Raw genomic sequence first — 21,875 nt, forward strand, 5'->3', positions numbered from 1 at the left:
TCATATTGAGTTTCTAGTATAGAGCTCCCACTTGCAGGTGTTCTCAGCGGTCGCACAGTGCATTGGCTAGTATGAGATTGTTCGTTTTTTGGGGAGATTGAGATAGAGATGTGGCAGTGTCATGCCAACTCATGTGCGAGTGGGAGATGTTAGTAATGGGCGCCCATGTGGCATGACCATTAAATTTGAATTTGAATCCTTATCCAAATAGGTTTTGAATTTGAAATCAAACCTATTTAGGATAACCACTCAAGATACAGATATTATCAGTTTTAACTGATATGGATAGATATAATAATATATTATATATCTGATATATGGTTATGGGTAATCAAGTGAGAAACAACGTATAGTTTGTTTCTACCCATATACTGACTCTCTCCCAAAAACACAACGATCAAGTCTTTGCACTGTGATTTTTGTGGGTGATATTCAATCTGTGATATCACTCCACTGCTGGGTTGATTTATCAGTTTTCTGGAAGCACGTGATTTATCCAAGAAGGTTCTATCATCAAGAAGGTATGATCTGATTATTTTATCCGCTGCATATTCTGTGTTTTTAGTTTACAAGTTGATATGAAGACCTTTCGAAAATTGATGAGGCGTTAGTAAGAATTGTGGGAAAGAACAAATTTGAAGACATTGTCAAACACATATTTTTGTAAAGTATACACATTTTGTAAAACAGACGATAGCTATGATCCCTTTTTTGTAAAGCTTTCCATCGATGTGGACTTTGTTGCATTCCCAATATTTTTGTAAAGCCTTTTAGTTCTCAATATTTTTGCATTTCCAGTATAGCTAAGTTTGGCTTATGTGTATTTAATATAATGTTTATTTGGATTATGTAGTGGCAAATTTTATTTTATTTTTTTACCTCCAATTAATTTAATGGCTTTGTTTTTGTCTGGGTGTTTTGGGGACATCTTTGTATGGGTGTTTGGGACATCTCCGTATGGGTGTTTTTTAGGTGTGTTTGTTTTCATGCATAATTGTTGATTTCTCATATAGAATATGTTTCTTTCCTATAATAGGTTTCATGCTCTTTTGTACCAATGAAATGTATCTAAGGTCAGCTGCATCTCATGTTCCTTTTGAAAATTTAATATTGTTTGATATTATTCTGCTTTTGAAACTCCATACCTTTTGTTTTCCTTTTGTATAGGGATGGCAATGGGGGTTAATGGGGTGGACATTAATACTAGAATTTTTGGGACATTAATTCCCCATCCCCACCCTATAACAAATTTTCCCCATTACCCATTCCCCATTCCCCATGGGTACCACCCTCCCCATTTCCTAATGGATTTGGATTTTCCCCAACCCACTTTAATCCCCATTTTTATTTTATTTTTACTTTTTATATTTAATGTTAACAACCATTTTTTTTTTTAAAGGTTCACAACAAAAGCTAAATATACTTTCAATCTTTTTCCTTTCTTTTTTAATATATTTAATGTTAACATTTTTTTTTTTAAGGTTCACAACAAAAGTTAAATATACCTTCAATCTTTTTTCTTTCTTTTTTAATATATTTAATGTTAACAACTTTTCTTTTTCTTTTTATTTTTTTATATTTTTTTAAGGTTTTAGCTAAGTATACCTTCAATCTTTTTTCTTTCTTTTTTAATATATTTAATGTTAACAATTTATTTATTTATTTATTTATTTTTTTAAGGTTCACAACAAAAGCTAAATATACCTTCAATCTTTTTTCTTTTTTTTTAATATATTTAATGTTAACAACTTTTCTTTTTCTTTTTATTTTATTTTTATTTTTTTTATTGTTTTAAGGTTTTAGGTAAATATACCTTCAATCTTTTTTCTTTCTTTTTTAATATATTTAATGTTAACAATTTTTTTTTTTTTTTTTTTTTTTTTTTTTTTTTTTTAAGATTCACAACAAAAGCTAAATATACCTTCACTCTTTTTTCTTTCTTTTTTAATATATTTAATGTTAACAACTTTTCTTTTTCTTTTTCTTTTTCTTTTTATTTTTATTTTTTTAAGGTTTTAGATAAATATACCTTCAAACTTTTTTCTTTTTTTTTAATATATTTAATGTTAACAACTTCTTTTTTTTTTTTTAAGGTTCACAACAAAAACTAAATATACCTTCATTCTTTTTTCTTTCTTTTTAAATATATTTAATGTTAACAACTTTTCTTGTTCTTTTTATTTATTTTTTATTTTTTAAGGTTTTAGCTAAATATACATTCAATCTTTTTTCTTTCTTTTTTAATATATTTAATGTTAACAACTTCTTCTTCTTTTTTTCTTTTTTTCTTTTTTTAAAGGTTCACAACAAAAGCTAAATATACCTTCAAACCGAAACATGCACTACATAGTGTCTCTAATTTTTTTAAATAAATTTAAAAAATTCGAGATATGCATAAAATTTGACAAGAATAATGTGACAATGTTAATTAATGTGTATTTGATTTTATTGTTGAGCCAAATAAAATAAAATAAGATTTAATGTATATTTAGCTTTGGTTGTGAATCTTAAAAAAAAAAAAAAAAAAAAGGTTGTGAACCTTAAAAAAAATTAAAAAAAAAAGAAAAAAGATTGAATGTATATTTAGTTTTGGTTGTGAATCTTAAAAAAAGAAAATGGTTGTGAACCTTAAAAAATAAATAAATAAATAAATAAATAAATAACAAAAGAAAAAAGATTGAATGTATATTTAGCTTTGGTTGTAAATCTTAAAAATTAAAAAAAAAAAAAGGTTGTGAACCTTAAAAATAAAAAATAATAATAATAAAAAAGATTGGAGGTATAAATAGCTTTGGTTGTCGATCTTAAAAAAAGAAGAAGAAGAAGAAGAAGAAGAAGAAGAAGTTGGTTGTGAACCTGAATAAATAAATAAATAAATAAATAAATAAATAAATAAAAGAAAAAAGATTGAATGTATAATTAGTTTTGGTTGTGAATCTAAAAAAAAAAAGGGTTGTGAACCTGAATAAATAAATAAATAAATAAAAGAAAAAAGATTGAATGTATAATTAGTTTTGGTTGTGAATCTTTTAAAAAAAAATGGTTGTGAACCTGAATAAATAAATAAAAGAAAAAAGATTGAATGTATAATTAGTTTTGGTTGTGAATCTTTAAAAAAAAAAAAAAAAAAAAAAAAAAAAACATATGGGGAAATTAGTGGGTACCAATCCCCAACCCATCCCCTGTGGATATTTAAAGAATATCACTTACCCTACCCAATAGATAAGAAAAAAAGGAGAAAACCCATGTATTTGGGTTGGGTCTCCATGGATACCCACAGGGTAGGTTATCCATTGTCATCCCTACTTTTGTACTTATAAATGCACAATTTATCGATTGTTCTAGGGTGGATTTGAGCAATATATTCTTGGTACCTATTAATAGTTTGAGCTATTTGATTTTTATTTAAACTGTTTTTTGTTTTTGTTGCAATATCTATTTATATTATTTCATTACGCCATGTTAACCCATTAAAGGTATCCTAATTCTTTAATAGAGTAATTGGCTTCCATTGGGAATGAAATTGTGTAAGATTTTTTTTTAGTTCATGAAATTTTTAAAGATTTAATAATGTCATTTCTAAGATTTAATATTGTCATTTCTTATTGCATAACATTTGTTTAGGATGCATTGCAATATGGCATATGGTTGTTTGGTCTATTTATTACTTCCATTTTTTAAATTATTATTTTTTTTAATTTTTTTTTTAAAAGTTTAACAGGGGAGCTCTGTTTTTGGTTAATTTAATTTTTGTTTTTGTTTTTGTTTTTGTTTATGAAAGAGATCATGCTTTAATTACACTCAAAAGTCATTTGTTCAACCTATTACTTGATTGGTATATTCAATTACAACTCTATGTTTTGACATGTGTCTTGGATATTGTTGACTTGGTTAAATGGATTTGATATAACATGATGACTTGGTTACATAGATTGATATAAATGGATTGATATTGCATGAACTGGAAATTAACGTTTTATTAGGATGTATTTCTTTTATTTTATCAAGCAAAAGAAAACACAACAGAATCATAGTGTATAGCCTTTGTTGTCCTATTGTTCTTTCTACTTGGGAGTTGATTATTTAAAAAATATGGTTCAGTTGGCAAGGGAAAACATGTACTCATTTTTTGTCAAGTGCTTCAAAGAAGGTAATAAAACTAGAGGAGGGGAACATGTTAAGATCATGGGAGCTGGACTATGTTAAGATTAGAGTAGGAAAACATGTTAGGATGGGGTGAGCTAGACTATGTTAAAACTAGAGGAGGAAAACATGTTAAGATCATTTTCATTTCAAATATTGATACTAGCAACAGTTGATGGCTATTGGATGACTTTAATTTGACACACTTGATTTGTTGACACACTTGATTAATTGATGATTTTCACATTAATTTGACACACTTGATTAGTTGCAGGAATTATCTTTTTTACAAAATTAAATTTCACTATTTAAGCAGTTTTTCATAAGCGATTTTTATCAAAAATGTATTGCTACATTGTTTGGATGCTATGGCATAAAGTTGATTTCAATTTATGATGCATTTAGTTTTTCAATTTACAGTTGACTGCAAAATTCCCTGTTTTAAGGTGACGATTCGTGTGTTTTGTTGTAGAAAATTCAATATTGGGGCTCCTTCCGCGATATAGAGAGGTGCCATTGCTTTCTTTAAATTGATTGAAAAATTATTCTTTGAGATTTGATTTCCGTATCTCAATATGTAAACAATTTCTATAGACTACTATTTGTCAAGTTATACATTGCATTTGGCCAAATCCATGTCATCTGTTTTATGTTATTTCAATCAGATATTTATAGTTCAGGGTATTGTGACATTTACTAATGTATCAGGTGTTAGTCACAAACTAATGGTATGAGTGTTGACTTGATCTTTTATTTCGAATCAGTTTATTGCAATTAAGTTCTCCACATGATACCAAAAAAAAATTTGTCTTTCTTTTGAATTCAATTGATTTATTACTTTGGACATGTAAGTTGATTTATTTGTTTGGCCATGTAAGTTGTCACTACTTTCAACATGTCAGTTGTCTTCTTCTTCTTCTTCTTTTTTTTTTAATACACTTTTTTTCCCCTTTAATTGTCTTCTAATAACATTAAGCTCTCTTTTATTTTCATAGGACGATAGAGATTTGCACCAAATTGTAAAATGGGCTCTCTTTGCTCATATTCTTATTTCATTGGGAAAATTACAAATCAGTGAGTTTTTAAATATTTTGTGAAGTTATCACATATTTATAATTTTTCTTATTTAATTTACTCTTCTTGTTATACATTTTCTTTCATGTATTTATATTAGCAATACTTGATGGCTATTGGATGATTTCAAAATCTTTTTAATTTGGCTATTTTGTAAAGCAACAATTTCTATCCTATAGTTGTCTATAGTTGATGTAGTTAATGGTTTTCACATTAATTTGACAAACCAGATGAGTTGCAGGAATTATTTTTTTAACAAAATTAAATTTCACCATTTAAGTGGTTTTTCATAATCGGTTTTATGTAAAATATATTGTTATATTGTTGGGATGCTATGACATAGAGTTGATTTCTTCTTGATGATATGATGCAGTTAGTTTTTCAATTTACAGTTGATTGAAAAATTCACTGTTTTAGGATGACGATTCGTGTGTTTTGTTATATAGATTGTCTATTTTTTGTTGTAGAAAATTTAATATTGGGGCTTCCTCCGTAATGTAGAGAGGTGTCAATGTTTTCTTCAGATTGATTGGAAAATTATTTTTCGATATTTGATTTTCGTATCTTAAGATGTAAACAATTTCTAAAGACTACTATTTGTCAAGTTATGGTATTTATGTTGTCTATATTATGTTATTTCAATCAGATATTTGTGGTTTGGGATACTATGACACTCACCAGTATATCAGGTGTTTTTTACAAACTAATGGTAAGAGTGTTGACTTGATTTTTTATCAGGTGCTACAGACCCTATAAATTATAATTATATTTTGATCCTAATATTATTTATACTGTGCCTTTAAATATATTATTATATTAAAGTATAAGTTTTGTTAAAGATGTGAGTCATATATAATATAATATTTTTATACCACATGACTATTAATGTGTCATTTTCTATTTAATATTTTGAACAAAAAATAATTTTAGGGATAAATTGGGAAAAACTTAAAACATGAAGGGCCAAAGTGGAAAAAAAGTCCACTTTAAGGGTTAAAGTAAGAAAGTGACCAAACATAAAGTGGACAAAATGTAATTTACACAATAAACCTATATAATAAGTCACAAAGGTTTTTGAAAATGTCTAAAATGTATGAGACACACATTTCATTTGGATGGCTCAGATGAATTCTAAGTGTATATCAATGGTTTAGATTTGCTTTGGATGGCTCACATTTCCCGCCAAACACATTTTGATATACATTTTGCCTGTGTCTCCCCCATACCCTCTGTCTCCCCCATACCCTCTGTCTACCATCTGTCTTCCCATACCCTCTATCTACCTTCCCATTCCTACTCTGCACTGACTCTCCCCTCAATATCTACCTTGCTGAATTCCTTGCTCTGTTTTTCTATTTTTGGATTTATCTTGTTGTATTGGGTTTATCTTACGGTTTGGATTTTGTATTGGGTGTGTGCAGATTTGGATTGCAGGGGTATGTGCAGATTTGAATGATATATATTGAGTTATTTGAATGATATATACATATATATATATATATATAAATATATATATTGAGTTATTTGGATGATATAGATGTATGGAAAAGAAATTCTGCAAATCAAAAGAAATTCTTAACTGCTGGGTTCAGACAAATCTATAGTTATTGAAATTCTGCAAATCAGACCAATCTAAAGAAATTCTGGGTTCAATAGAGTTATTGAAAACAATGACTTTAACCAATTCAGTATTATTATTTAGTGTTGAAAACATGACTTTAGTATTCTCTCATTTTTATCTTAATTGAAAACATGACTTTAGTATTCTTCTTGAATTTTTTTGCTCCTCTTCTTGAATTTTAGTGTTGAAAACATGACTTTATTATTTAGTGTTGAAAACATGGCTTTAACCAATTGCTCTTCTTCTTTAATTTTTTTTTTCTTCTCTCAACTTTTGCCTTCATTAGAGCTTCTGTGGATCACTTTGACCACTCTCATCGTTGTTCACTCTGGCTGCGACATCACTTTGGCTGCTCGGCTATTCACTTCAGCTACTCGACATCCTGCTCGGCTGCTCAGTTAGTTTATTACTTTGGTTCTTATTGTTTTTTCTTTTGTTCTTGCTTTGGTAACGTTTGGCTTTTGCTTTGATATTGAGCCAACTGATATATACGTGTGAATTTTTTGATATTGAGCCAACTGATATATTGCTTTGCTATTGAGTAAAATCTTCATATTTTGCCATCTGCATATGAATTCTGCATACGATTTCGGTAAGAATTCTGCATATGAATTCTGTAGAATTTTGGCTGATTAATCCACCATAAATACCAACGACATGGTTTCAGTTTTAATTTTGAGCTCTGTTTGGGTTTGAATGATAGGCAGAATATTTTGCCACAAACCAGTAAGTTTAGTTTGGGTTTGAATGATAGGCAGAATATTTTGGCAAAATAGGCAAAATATTTATTTGAATGAAAACAATTTATAGTGTGAAAACAATTTATGTTTAAATATTTATTCGGTTTGGTTGATGAAAACAATTTATTCGAATGGAGTGTTACCATTATCGAACCTCCAGATACTTTATAGTGTGTGCTCTTTATTGCTCAATTGTTTAAAGATTGGATCTTGTTTTTTGTTTGTTACTTGTGAGTGCAATTGAGAGTCTTGATTGTTTGAATGTGATGTTTGTTCGCTTAGGTTTTGGTTGATTGAATGATTGGGTTGAGGGTTTCTGTTATTTTCTCAGTTTGGGTTTTGGGTTGTTTTTAATTGTCAAAATTGGTTTATTTTGATTTATTTTTTTCGATGGTAAATATTGGTGGTTTTGTTTGATTTGGGTGCTTGGTTTGGGGATTTAGGGGTACATTTAATTGTGGAATCCCTCATTATAGGTAAATCACTATGGATTGTTTTTGTTTTTAAACTCTGAATTTAGATTTTTTTGCCAAGTTGGTTTTTAGGTGTTGGTTCAGGATAATGTATCATTTCCCTTATAAAAAAAAATTGATTTCCGGTGTACAATTGATGCCTCTAAAGCAGATAGGCAGATAATTTCATTGTTTGTGGCAATTAATATCGTTCTTTAGAATATTTTTAAGCTATGTTTATGGTGTACTGGTTTGTGGCAAAATAGGCAAAATATTTTGCCACAAAGTAGATAGGTAGAATATTTTTAAGCTCTGTTTGGGTTTGAATGTTTTCGGTTTTGATTTTGAAATGGGTTTGTATGATTTCGGTTTTGATTTGAAATAAGTTTTCGAATATCTTTATTTTGGTATTTATGTATTTCTACATATATATGTTTGCAGCTCTATATTTTGGTTTTGAAATAGGTTTCTATGAAATGGTTTTCAGGGCTTAATGAAATGGGTTTTAGGCTGTGTTTAGTTTCATGTGTTTGCTAACTACATTAATTGCAAGTTTTGACATTCAAACTATTTGGTGTTGTATTTTGGGACAACAAAATGTAATACTTGCTAACTCAAAGAATCCAGTAATTATAAACATTTAGTGACACTTACGATTTTTTCACTTCCTTTAATTTTTCTTTTTTTGTTTTCAAATTAGAAGATACTTCCTGTTGGGGAATTTTCAAAATGGATTTTCAAATTTGAATTGTTCAATTTGCTTTTAGTTTACGATTTTTTTCTTAAATTTAATATTATCATTTGTAAATGTTTTGCAATAATAGATTAATCTACAATAATAGATAAATATAGAATACTTGATCTTAAAATGTAATTTATCTAGTTTAATGTAATTTATCATCTGAATTAAAATGTAATTTATCTAATTTAATCTTAACATTATGTTTCTTAAATGGATTTAATTTTTTAAAAGGTTTTGGATTTGAATTAATACTTGGTGGGTTTTATTTTTAAACGGGTTTTAATTTGTTTACATTTTTTTAACAGTATTTAGTTTTGAGGCGTTGTATGCTTTTAGATGATTTTAATTTCAAATAGCTTCATATGTTTACACTTGAAATTGGAATTACTCTACAAATTTTTCTGCATTTCAGGCCCTTAATACACTTGACAGTATCAAATGGAGAGTAAATAAAAGAATTCTTGGTATCATAGACAGAATATGGGCTGGCATTTTGATAGCAATTTGGTAGAATATCACATATTTCTGCTTCTTTTCTTTTTTTCATTACCAAGATGAGTTGAATGCCTACATTATACTGATGTGCTTTAGTATATAGATTTAGTAATATTTTTTTTCTTTTTATTATAGATTTAGTATACAATAACTTTAGTTTCTGTTAGTGTTTACAATTTTTTTTTTACTTGCTCTTATATTTTGATTTGCAGTATTGGTGAACATTATAAATCTTATATGTTTATTTCTTAATTTGCATTAACATTAGGGAGAGTTGTTATTTTATTTGAGTTTTGTAGAGCATGTAATACAAGCAAAAATGTTACAAGTTCTTTAAGAAAAAAAAAATTAAATATACTTTTATAACTGCATTTTAATCTTAAAAATATTTGCATCGTGCCTTCTGTCAATTTTGATTAAACATTGAGCAGAATTATTGTGAACCAAATTTCTCTCAGAACTATTAAACATTGAGGAAATGTGTCTCTCATCAACAAATTTCTATCAATTTTTAATCAAAATTATTGTCAATTTTTTAAATAAAAAAAAACATTAAGTAGAAATTGGTTTGGTGTTTAAAAAAAAAAAAAAAGGTTATATACATTGTGTTTACTGTCAACTGTGTATAATAGTTGGTCTGTCAATTATTGCCAATTATTTGAGCTATTAAGCAGAAATTATTTGAACTAAATTTCATCAAAGAATTAAAAAAAACATTATGTGAACTAAATTTCTATCAATTTTGATTAAACATTAACCAAAATTATTGTGAACCAAATTTCTCTCAGAACTATTAAACATTGAGGAAATGTCTTTCATCACTAAATTTCTGTCAATTTTTAATCAGAGTTATTGCCAATTTTTTTAATCAAAAACAACATTAAGCAGAAATTATTTTTTCATCAAAGAATTACTGTTAATTATTTGAACTATTAAGCAGAAATTTGGTTCTTACACATAAGGTTGGTCTCAAAATTAGTTAGTCTCAAATTTCACCAAATTTGAGTATACATCGTGCCTTCTGTCAATTTTGATTAAACATTGAGCAGAATTATTGTGAACCAAATTTCTCTCAGAACTATTAAACATTGAGGAAATATGTCTCTCATCACCAAATTTTTGTCAATTTTTAATCAGAATTATTGTCAATTTTTTTAATAAAAAAAAATTAAGCAGAAATTGGTTTGGTGTTAAAAAAAAAAAAAAAAGGTTATACACATTGTGTTTACTATCAACTGTGTATAATAGTTGATCTGTCAATTATGCCAATTATTTAAACTATTTAGCAGAAATTATTTGAACTAAATTTCATCAAAGAATTAAAAAAAAACATTATGTGAACCAAATTTCTGTCAATTTTGATTAAACATTAACCAGAATTATTGTGAACCAAATTTCTCTCAGAACTATTAAACATTGAGGAAATGTCTCTCATCACCAAATTTCTGTCAATTTTTAATCAGAATTATTGCCAATTTTTTTAATCAAAAAAAACATTAAGCATAAATTATTTTTTCATCAAAGAATTACTGTCAATTATTTGAACTGTTAAGCAAAAATTTGGTTCTTATACATAAGGTTGGTCTCAAAATTATTTGGCTATTATACACAGGAAAAACATAATAGATCCAAAATTTTCACTAAATCAAGGATGAACAAAAAATTTCACCAAATCTCCAATAATAATACTTTTAATCTTTTTTGATAAAATTTTAAAATAGAGTATGGATAGGAGATGGTTTTCTTTCATAAAAAAATGGTATGGATAGGAGATGGTTTTTAGGATAAGTTTGGAATTTTTTTGAAAAGATTTGAAGATGCGAAGAGAGTAAGGATTGGAGTATTCATATCAGATCAAGCTTTTAATCAAATTTTCACTCAAATTTGATGAACAAAGAGAGAGAGAGAGAGAGTAAGTTAAGTAATTTACTAATCATAACCATCATGGTTTGGTTGTCCTGACTACTTTTGTTGTTGTTAGAACTTAAAGCTTGGATTACGATTGGTTGTCCTGACTCCGGTGGGTAAATTGAAGTGTAAAACATTCACTTGATTACGTCGCTATTCATAAAATTGGTCTGTCTTAAATTTTTAAAATTTAGTCAAGATTTGTTTAAATTTGGACAATTTTGCTGCATTATTAGAAAGAAGTCAAGTACTCTCTCTCATACCCTAACCCAAGGACCTTCACAATTTTTTTTTTTTTGGTTCTTCTTGGAGGCTTGAGTGCTAGATATAGTAGTAGTGGGTAGTTTTGTAAATTAACTTGATATTGAAAATCATGTGTGCATTGCTACTTGCATTGTGCCCTTAGTGAGGCATAGTCAGGTTGCTTCATCGTAGTTATGTGATGATATCTTTTGATGTAATATGGGCTTCTATTCTCCCTTTTATTTATTTATTCTTTCCAAAATAAAAACCTAGGCTTAGGCGCCCATAGGATTATTTGACAAAAAGGCATTATTCATTTCCATTCAACTTACTAAACCATCAAGCGCATCACTAATTACTGGAATGCTCAGTTGAAGAACTCTACATGCTCAATTTTGTTTTTCAAAAATAGATGCAATCAACCATGATTTAGTCACCCTTTTAATGAAAGAACATTTCATTTAGTAGGTCACACATGTATGCAAGATATAGAGAGAGAGATATCACTACGATATACCTTTACAAAAATTGTACCATTCAAACGTAGTATATTTGTTGGGTGATTCTAGAAAGAAAGGAACTGTTTTTTTTCATTTAATTTTTTTTTAATATCTAGAGTTCCTAATTAAAAGAAAAATTTGAAAGACTTGGCATTTTAACATTTATGTAATAAGGTAATTTCAATCTCAAAGTATTTTGACATGTATATTTCCAACAAATGTACTAATCTATATTTTTTTTGTTTCCACAAATTACCAGATTGTTGTGCATATTCCTCATTGGGGATACATAAAAATTGACACAAAGACTTTTTGGAAAGTAATGAGGAGGAAGTTTGGGTAAACGCATATTTGAAGACATGTTATTAACACATCTTTTGTAAAACATACATATTTTTTGTGTATGGCAATATAATTTTTGGTGTATGACATGCTAGTGACACATCTTTTGTAAAGCATACATCTTTTGTAAAGTTTTAACCCATTTGTTGTAAAATTTTAACCTACTCTTTTGGTGTATGACATTATGACTTTATTTCTGTTTTTTGTTCAATGTTTACACTTTTTTTTACTGCCTTTTATATTTTGATATGCAATATAACTTTAAATCTTATATGTTTGTTTCTTAATTTGCATTAAGATTAGGGGGAGTTGTTATTTTATTTCAATTTTGTAGAGCGTGTAATACAAGCAAAATTGTTATAAGTTCTTTAAAAAGAAAAATATTTTAATATATTTTTTCAGTATCTTTATAAAAAAATGATACAGACTTTATAAATTTTAACATAATATGTATAAATTATAACTGTATTTTAATCTTAAAATTATTTAAATCGTGTCTTTAGGCACGGATGCTAGTAGATTAATATGTCACAAGTGTTTTATTTTTATATGAATTGGCGATTAACATTGGATTGGAGATAGATTTGAGGGTGAGATATTAATTATAATCTAATCTAGAAGGGCTCTTACGCTAATCTAATCTTTAATAATGACGTTAAATCATAATGATGCTAAATTCTTACTCAACCATTGATTGGCCACAGAGAAGTCACGCCCTCAGGCGAATAGTGGAGAGTACCTTCAACGAGAAGTTATTTGGTGGTTTAAGGTATGATGAGGGGGTGCTGAGGAGTGTTCAGATTGGTGAAGAGAGTAGACTTTAAGGTCTCCGTTTGTTTAGTTTTATAGGATGGAAGAGATTAGAGAATACAGTGGAATTAGGGTTATATTTGTTTAGCGGATTAGGTTGGATAAAATTGTTAATGACGGAATGATTAATGAAAAAATTGTTAATATGAGGATTGTTAGTGAGAGAATTAAGTAAAAATGTGTTTATTTTTTATGATAATGTGAGAGATAGTTAATAATGAATTTGTTAAATTATTTTTATATAAAAATAAAAATAAAATATTTATATATTAAAAAAATCTAAAATATATATATTTTTTTATTTATACAAATAACAGGTTGCACTTGTGTAAAAATAAAAGCACTGTTTCAGTTGGCTGGCTGGATGATCTGCCGGATGTCCGGATACACTTAATCCCCTCCCTATTTTTTCGGTCCCACCTTCAACCCAGTAAAACTAATTCGGTCACTAAGAAATATTGTTAACACCACTAAGCCTCCATTTGGAAAGTGGGTTGACTTTTTGACTTTTGATTTTTTTGACTATTTTAGCCTGGGCTAAAAAGTTTGGTTTGGGAAAAGCTTTTTGATTTTTTGACTTTTTTTTGTTAGAGAATGGTGTAATGATTATAGATTTGATATGATATTTTGTTTGTTATGACTAAAATAACCTATTTTATCTTTTGTGACTAAAATAGCCCCAAACCTCCTTACTAAAAGGAGCCTAAAGTGTTAGTCCAGAAGCTCCAAGAGTGCACCAAACAAGCCATCATGGACTCAACAAGCATACTAGTCAAATCCCGCCCTCCAAGCAGCGAAACAAATATGGTCTAAGTGAGATTAGTGTAGTGATATTAGGTTAGAGATATAAAATAAAGAGTGTTTGTTTGTACACCACCGAATTAATAATATTATAGATAGAATTAGTATATAAAATTTTTAATATTATAATTATTATTACTTTTATACTTTTCAAGTCCACTTAATTTAGAAACACTTCATTTAGAAACACTTAAAAAAAATATAAATTTTGCATAAAAATTATTTAAAAATTTACTAAATATAAAAAAATTCATATTTGTATAGTATTTATTAAAAAATTTAAATATTTCTTTCACAAATAAATTGTTTGAAAAAAAAATATATTAAAAATATTTTAATCCATTTTATTTAATATTTTAATTCATTAATTCTATCACTAGATTTTTAATCCTATAGTTTTGTTTGGGATACACATTTGGACTAAAATAGCCATATAGGATAAAATTGGATTTTTTAACTAAATAGGACAAAATGTCACATCTAATCCATAATCATTTCAATTTTTCTCTTATAAAAGTCAAAAAAGTCAAAAAATCTATTCAAAGTCAAAAAATCAAGGGCAAATCACACATACCTCCCTCAAGGTTTAGTTAAATTACAGATACCCCTGAGATTTCAAAAATTACAAATACTCCCCTGAGATTTATATTTTCATAACAAATTACCCCCTAATTTGTTATGCAAATATAACCTTCAGGGAGTATCTGTAATTTCTCAAATCTCAGGAGGGTATCTGTAATTTTGCTAAACTTCGAGGAGGGTATATGTAATTTGCCCAAAAATCAAAAAGTCAACACATATCCCAAACGAACTCTATGGTCATGTTTGTTTGGGTGGACATGAGCTTGGGATTGGACTAATAGTCCAATAAAATTATTAATCCGATGTTTGGTTAAACAATTGAAGTACGGATTAATTATTTTAAACTTGACTATTAGTTAAGATAGGATACATAATCCAACGGATTGGTAGTCCTAGGACTATTAGTCATAGGAATACTAATCCAGTCCGCCCAAACAAACATGGCCTATATGTTTTTCTTCGCTACTAGTCCAACTAAGAAGAGGGTTAATTCTATAACAACCTTCAACAACCAAACACTCTCTATATGATCCTCTCTTACTATAGTCCAATCTCTTCACTTATGGAGCCAAACAAACATGATTTAAGTAACATGACATTTTGTAAATTGTGGGTATGCCTGTTTTGGGAACCTGACTAAAAATCAATTTTTGTGGTTTTTTTAATTTTTTTGAGTCATATCATTTCTTTTTTTTTTTATACATTTTTTAAAAAAAAGTTAAAAAAAATTTAAAAAGTCTGATTTTAACTTATTTTCCAAAACAAGCCTAACTAGGCCTATTTTGACAATTGGATTAAAAGTCAAAAAATTTTTGGTTTTTTTTTTAAAAGTTACATCACCTTTTTATTTTTTTATATATTTAAAAAAAATAAAAAAATCAACTTGTAACTTATTTCTTAAAATCGGCCGTAGTCCCAGTACCACTTAATAATTTTTCTAAATGGAATCTGTTACGGAACTCATCAACTCCGGTACTTCTCTTGCAAATCAATCATTTACCGTCCGATTGTCCCCACACGACCTTATCATCTAGCGGTTCTTATCCAACAAGCAAATTCTCCAAGAACTTCATCTTCCACCTCTCTCTCTCTGCGCAAGTCTTCACCACTTCGTGCGGAGTCTTCATCGTCTGTATCGGTACTCGAATCCCTATGGCCGAAGAAGCTCCACCATCACAGACCCAATCGGGTTCGGATCTTGATCCGTTACAGTACTGGTGCTACCACTGCGACAAACGGGTCTCCATCGAAACCCTCCCCGACGTGGTCTGTCACGAGTGCAAGAACGGCTTCGTCGAGTCCATCGCCGCCGCGAACCCCTCCCCTCCGCCGTCCCGAACCTCCGATCTCGTCGACGAACCTTACTTCGGCTCCCAGTTCCTCCAAGTCCTCCGCCTGATCGCGCAGGCTGCGCGTGACGACGACGCTCCTCCTCCGCCGCCTTCGGAGCATGCAGATCCATCGGAGGATGATTATCTCCGGATCGAACTCGACGGCTGGGACAACGACGACGACGATGATGCGAACGAAGTTGAAGTCAGAAACGAAGTAGACGAAGAGGAAGAAGACGATCCCGATCAAGATCGCGATCGAGGATTAGATCGAGGTTTGGATCGATCTGATGGTGAGAGAGACGAAGAAGATATGCGGAGGAGGCGGCGCGATGTGCTTCGGCTTCGGCTCCGTGACTTGGCGGCTCGAGCCGCGAATCGGCGGAACAGGATTCTCGATTGGGCGGAGATCTTGATGGGGCTCGAAGACCACTCGATTGAGCTCCGATTGCAAATGCCGGAGATGGATGACTATGTGGGGAATCCAGAGGACTACGTCGATGCGGCTGGATACGAAGCTTTGCTGCAGAACTTGGCTGAGAGCGATGGCAGTGGAAGAAGAGGAGCACCACAAGCTTCAAAATCAGCCATACTGGCTTTGCAAACACTGAAGATTGAATCACAACAAGAGTCTATGGTGTGTGCTATATGTAAGGATTCAGTGAATGTTGGAGAGATTGCCAAGAAATTGCCTTGCGAGCATGGATACCATGAGGATTGCATTTTGCCATGGCTGGGTTCGAGAAACTCGTGTCCCGTGTGTAGGTTTGAGTTGGAGACAGACGATCTAGAGTATGAAGAGGAGAGAAAGAAGAGAGGTGAGGGCACTGGTCCTTCGAGTTCTCGTGCTTGATTCTATTGCTTCGTCGACTCTCTTGGTGGTATGCATTCAACGTCCGTATTGAATTTTATCTTCTTTTTACTTGAGTCTCCTCCACAACCCCTATTATATGGAAAATAAAAAATAAAAAATCAGTGCTTGTTGTGGATTGGATTTTTATTTTATTTTATTTAATGTACATAATAATTCACAATTTGAAGATGTTCTTTTGCTTTTTAGTGATTTGATGAGTTCAATTGCTAGTTATAATTACCTTCTTTACGGTATTACGGATGTTTAAGTTAAGTTGTGACTTTCTTGTCTTTGGCTATATTATTTGGCGTTTTTACTGGGAAAATATATGAGTTATACAACATGTTAAATGCATTTGTAACAAGAAAATAGTGTTACTATATGCTTTTAATTTCATCACTATGCCAATTCCATGACTTAGTTCCTTACATTCATGCTTGGATTTATCAAGGGAAAGGGGAATGAAAGACAAAGTTAGGTTCTTTCACCACATTGTGTTCTTATCTTTTTCCATTTTATTTTCAGTACCCTTTACAAATCCATGATCCAAACCTAGGCTCGAATGTTTAGCTAGTAGAAATTGGTACTTCAATTGGTTCATTAGACTTGGAGCTTTTAATCCTCCTGTAAATGGTTAATGGACTGAGGTGTAGAATAAAGAGGGAATGGTAATGTCATGTGGAAACCATATAGCATTAGGGGATCACATAGTATTTGGTGATCTTTATGTTTATTTTTTCTTTTCTCAACATTATTTGCAACTTCCAAGAGTTAGGTTCTGGTGTTCAGTTCTTAGTGGTATGGAATGCACTCTGTGTGACCTTGGGAACTCTTGGTTGTGGTGGATTGTGTGTGTTTGGATATAAACAATAATTTAATCAAATCGAATACCTATTTTGTTTGTGATGCACCTCAGTTTAAAAACCATATGATTAAAGGGTTTTAGTTTTGATTTATTAAATAATGGAAGTTCTATATCCAATTAATTAGAAGCTAATCTATTCAAAAATTGATTTTGAGGTTTCATAGCGGTAATGACTTGTACATCAATAAAGCATCATCATTTATCATTTGCAGTTGATACTTTTTCCCTTGTCTTGAGAGTTGGAAACTTTCATGGCAACGTCCTTCAATGGCATTGCACAGATGGTTCATGTGCTGAAATTATGCAATTTCTCTCCAGAGACAATAGTGTGGATGAGTGAGAGAGGTTAGGGAAACTTGATACGGAAGCCAAGATCTTTTTGGTGGACGTTTGTGATCCAACTAGAGTGATTGTTAATTACGCATATATAATGCTAGCGCATGCCCTTCCTTCCATGCTGAACTGGGGATCTTAAGCACAATCCTATAGTTGTCTTGGGGCACATTCTACATAATTGTTAATTGTAGGTCCATTGTGGCTCCCTGAGCAGTGAATGTCTCCTTTTACCAGTTAGGAGACAGATCATGATGCTTATATGAGGGAGCGATTAACAACACTAGTCTCTGGACTCTTGTAGCAACCACTTTTGCTGCTTATACATTGTTCATAGCATTCTTCTCTATACATTCTAGTCTCATTTGCTTATTGTGCAGTTCATTTATGACTTTCTGCCTCTATTTTGTGATTTTGCTGCCTTTATATTTGCTCGTGTTTGCTTAGAAATTAAAACACCTTAAAATGCATATTATAAGAATTCATCTTTAATTTGTATTCTTCATCATCTGACCCAGGGAAGATAATGGGGTTTGTATTTTGTTAGTAAGGAAAACACATTCCCTACAGCCTGAAAGGCTTTTCTGAGGGAGCTTCTGTTTGGATCACAATTTCAATTCTTTACTATTTTAATTCAACAATGCTAGGTGGCCCATTTTCTCGGCTCGAATGGGTTGAAACACCCAAAACGACGTCGTTTTGACACATTCGAGCCATTCGAATTACATAAATTTGGACCACCAAACATTTTTCTTTTTAATTATTCTTTATTACCATTTTATCCTTGTATGAAATTGATAGTCCCATCCACTATCCACCGTCACCGCCATTGCCATGGCTAGAAGTACAGAGAAAATATTATAAGGCGTAAGAGCACCGGTGAAAGAGGTAGACTTGTTCAATTATGAGCACAACAAATTCGTGCCTTCGCAGAAAATGGAAAAATTATATAGAACACAATGGTGTCTAGCTTCATTAGTAGTATGAGAATGCATGAGTAGTTTAATGTTTGGTTTGGGGATTTAAAAAGAAATTTGAAAAGGAAAAAGAACAAAAAAAATAGTTAAAATGTAAATAAAATATATTTATATTTTATATAATTTTACATTTTTTATTTTCTTCTTCATATTTCTTTCCAAATTTTCTAACTCAACACAGCATTATAGTATCCATATTGTTTTTAGTTTCGGTGGTGTTATATGTATGTACTAACTAGTGTGTCAATAATAGTTATGATATTATTATTGACCCTAATTATTTTATAAATTATAAATATTAAAAAAATTTTAAATTATATTACATCATCGTACATATATTAAAAAAAATTTAAATTATGTTTCATCATTAATTAATATATTAATTAATACATATAATATTATTCTTTTAGTTTCATCTTGTATCCTTAATTATTGAGCGGGCCATGTACTAGGACGAAACTATAGATAACTTCTCACTCCGTAGTGTTTGCTGAAGTCTATCTATAATAGCATTAAACCTTTGCCCCTTTTTTCATTTTTTTTTCCTGTTCTTTTTTTACTTATATTTTATTTTGAGAAGTAAGTTAAAAGTTAATTTTTAATTTTTTTTAAATTTTTTAAATTTTTTTATAAAAAAATATAATAAAAAAAATAGAAAAGATATATGACTTAAAAAAGTCAAAAAAAATTATTTTTAATCATGTTACCAAAACATGCAGCACATCAAGTCGCCATTTGGGATTTTTTGTTTTTGTTTTTTTTGCTTTTTTTAAGAGTTAAAAAAGTTAATATATTTGAAAATTTGTTAAAAAAACCTTCTTTTTTTTCAAGTGAAAAAATGATGCAATATTTAACTATTTTAACTAATGATAAATAACCTACTGACTTTTTATTTATTTATTTTTTAAATCAAAAACTGTCTTTTTGTGAGATTCGAAGCTACACCTATAAGGTTGCGTAAAATATCAGCTAATCCTTTAAAGGTGTTGTTTGATTTTTGAGTTGGGTTAAAAAATCACAAAAGAATAAAAAAAAAATTAAAAAATTAAAAAGACAAAAAAAAAGCCAATGAAAAATATCAAATAACTAAAAAAGTCTCAAGCAAAAAAAGTTAAAAAATTAACTAAAAAAGATCATTGCCAAACAAGCACAAAATAGCACCGAATTGTCACAATCTGTACCGCTCTATTCGTTAATCGTGATTCGAACTTTAAAATTTATAATCCGATTTTAAAATCGCTCCGCTATAGTTAATACATATATATTTTTTAACTTATAATGAAATATCAAAATAAAAATAAGTGTGAAAGATATGTGAAGTTTATTACAAATTGATAATTATATATATTAAAAATATTATATAAAATTAGCGTGTTATATATATATATAAAATATTATACAAATTAGTATTATATATATATTATATAAATACTTGATAATTGGTCAGAATATTTTTCAATCCGGCAATCCGTCCAAAATCACTAAAATCACAATTTGTCAGTCTGTCAATCTACTATTCGATTTATAATTTTACTTTTAAACCATTTGAATCACACCGTACACACCCCTACTCCTATATTTGGAATTTAAATTTCTAGTTCACTTTGAGTTGTTTTAGAAAGATAGTTAAAAGTTGATTTTTTAATTTTTGTAAATTTTTTTTAAAAAAATATGTAAAAATATAAAAGATAATATGACCTAAAATAAATTAAAAATTAAAAAATAATTTTTAACCTACTCCTTAAAAGATGCCTTTATTATTTGTTAGTGCTTTGTAACATATAGTACGAAGTGATGATAATGAAATTTAAATGTACTAATTAGTATATTATTTAGTGTTAGTTATGACATTATTATTAATCTCACTCATTAATCATATTACAAATATTAAAAGGGTCCAGCTTGTCTCAAGTTGAGATCAAGACTGGACCCGTCCAGTTTAGCCCATGGGGCCTATTTTTGGCCTATTTTAATAATCCGAACCGTTTAGTGTGTAGAAATCGTCGAGTACTACATGCCTGTAAAAAATCACGTTGATCGGATATCAATAGCTATGTGATCAAATCAGTTTTGTATAAAAAAAATAGACGGTGAAACAATTAACGGTTGATAAAAAACTGTTTTGTTCACGTAGCTATCGATATCCGATCAACGTGATGTTTTATAGGCATATAACACTCGACGAGTTCTATACATTGAACGGTTCAGATTATCAAAACGAGACCCGTGGTGGGCTCCTACGGATCCAACAATACGGTCCAGTCCGATCTTAAACTGGACCAAAGCCACTGCCATATTAAAATTTTTTTAAATTATATCATATTATCAATATCGCATTATTCAATTTAAATGGATCCACTACTTTACTTGGGGGTCTCAATAATAGACCACTTTCTGGGATCCCTTTATTGCTTATTTGCTTCAGCTTCCATTTATTTTTATTTTTTTGTGTTTTTGGGGGGAAAAACTTTCAACCACTTGTTTGGGAAGTCAATTTATGAAGCACATTTTGTTATCCGCACAAGTTATTTCAATACTTTATTCAAAGAAGCCTTTTTCTATTATTTTATCAATTATTGAGTTTTCGCTTGATAATAACTTTTTTTAAATAAATAAAAAATAAAATAAATTAATAAAATATTATATTATATTTAAATCATAATCATTTTACTATTTTTTTTCACAGCCAACACATTCAAACCAAAAAAAAAATCAAAATTCTTTCCAAACAAAACTGACTTAACCAAGTTAATTAGCCTAAAAACCAAACTAAATTATCTCTTCTCAAATGAAACCTAATTATAAATTGATTTTCCCTCCCTCTTATTTTAAATAAGCAGAACAATTATAAAATGACAACTCATTTGTTTGTCTGTCAAAATTTGTTTATTTTTTACATCAAATAAGTTTTAATTGAGATGATAACTAACCAAGTTTGAGTAACTTGAGTGTCTACAATATATAAATATCCTTCTAGCCACATAATAAATTGTTCAAATTTAATAAATTTTAAAATGAATTTGAGATTAAGCTTTTTTTACACCACTATTTGATTTCGAGCAT

The 21,875-nt window shown here is 29.5% G+C and overlaps 1 protein-coding gene across 1 annotated transcript; it reads left to right on the forward strand.

The window, feature by feature from the left end:
• The first annotated feature begins 15,429 nt into the window (after positions 1-15,429).
• CIP8 (COP1-interacting protein 8) lies at positions 15,430-16,888 on the forward strand. Its single transcript, XM_028216291.2, has one exon. The coding sequence runs from the start codon at positions 15,606-15,608 to the stop codon at positions 16,635-16,637; it is 1,032 nt and encodes a 343-aa protein (XP_028072092.1). The 5' UTR covers positions 15,430-15,605; the 3' UTR covers positions 16,638-16,888.
• The last annotated feature ends 4,987 nt before the right edge of the window (positions 16,889-21,875 follow it).

This window comes from Camellia sinensis, chromosome 3 (genome assembly GCF_055761805.1).
Source record: "Camellia sinensis isolate YWXY chromosome 3, ASM5576180v1, whole genome shotgun sequence".
In the NCBI taxonomy this organism is placed as follows: Eukaryota; Viridiplantae; Streptophyta; class Magnoliopsida; order Ericales; family Theaceae; genus Camellia; species Camellia sinensis.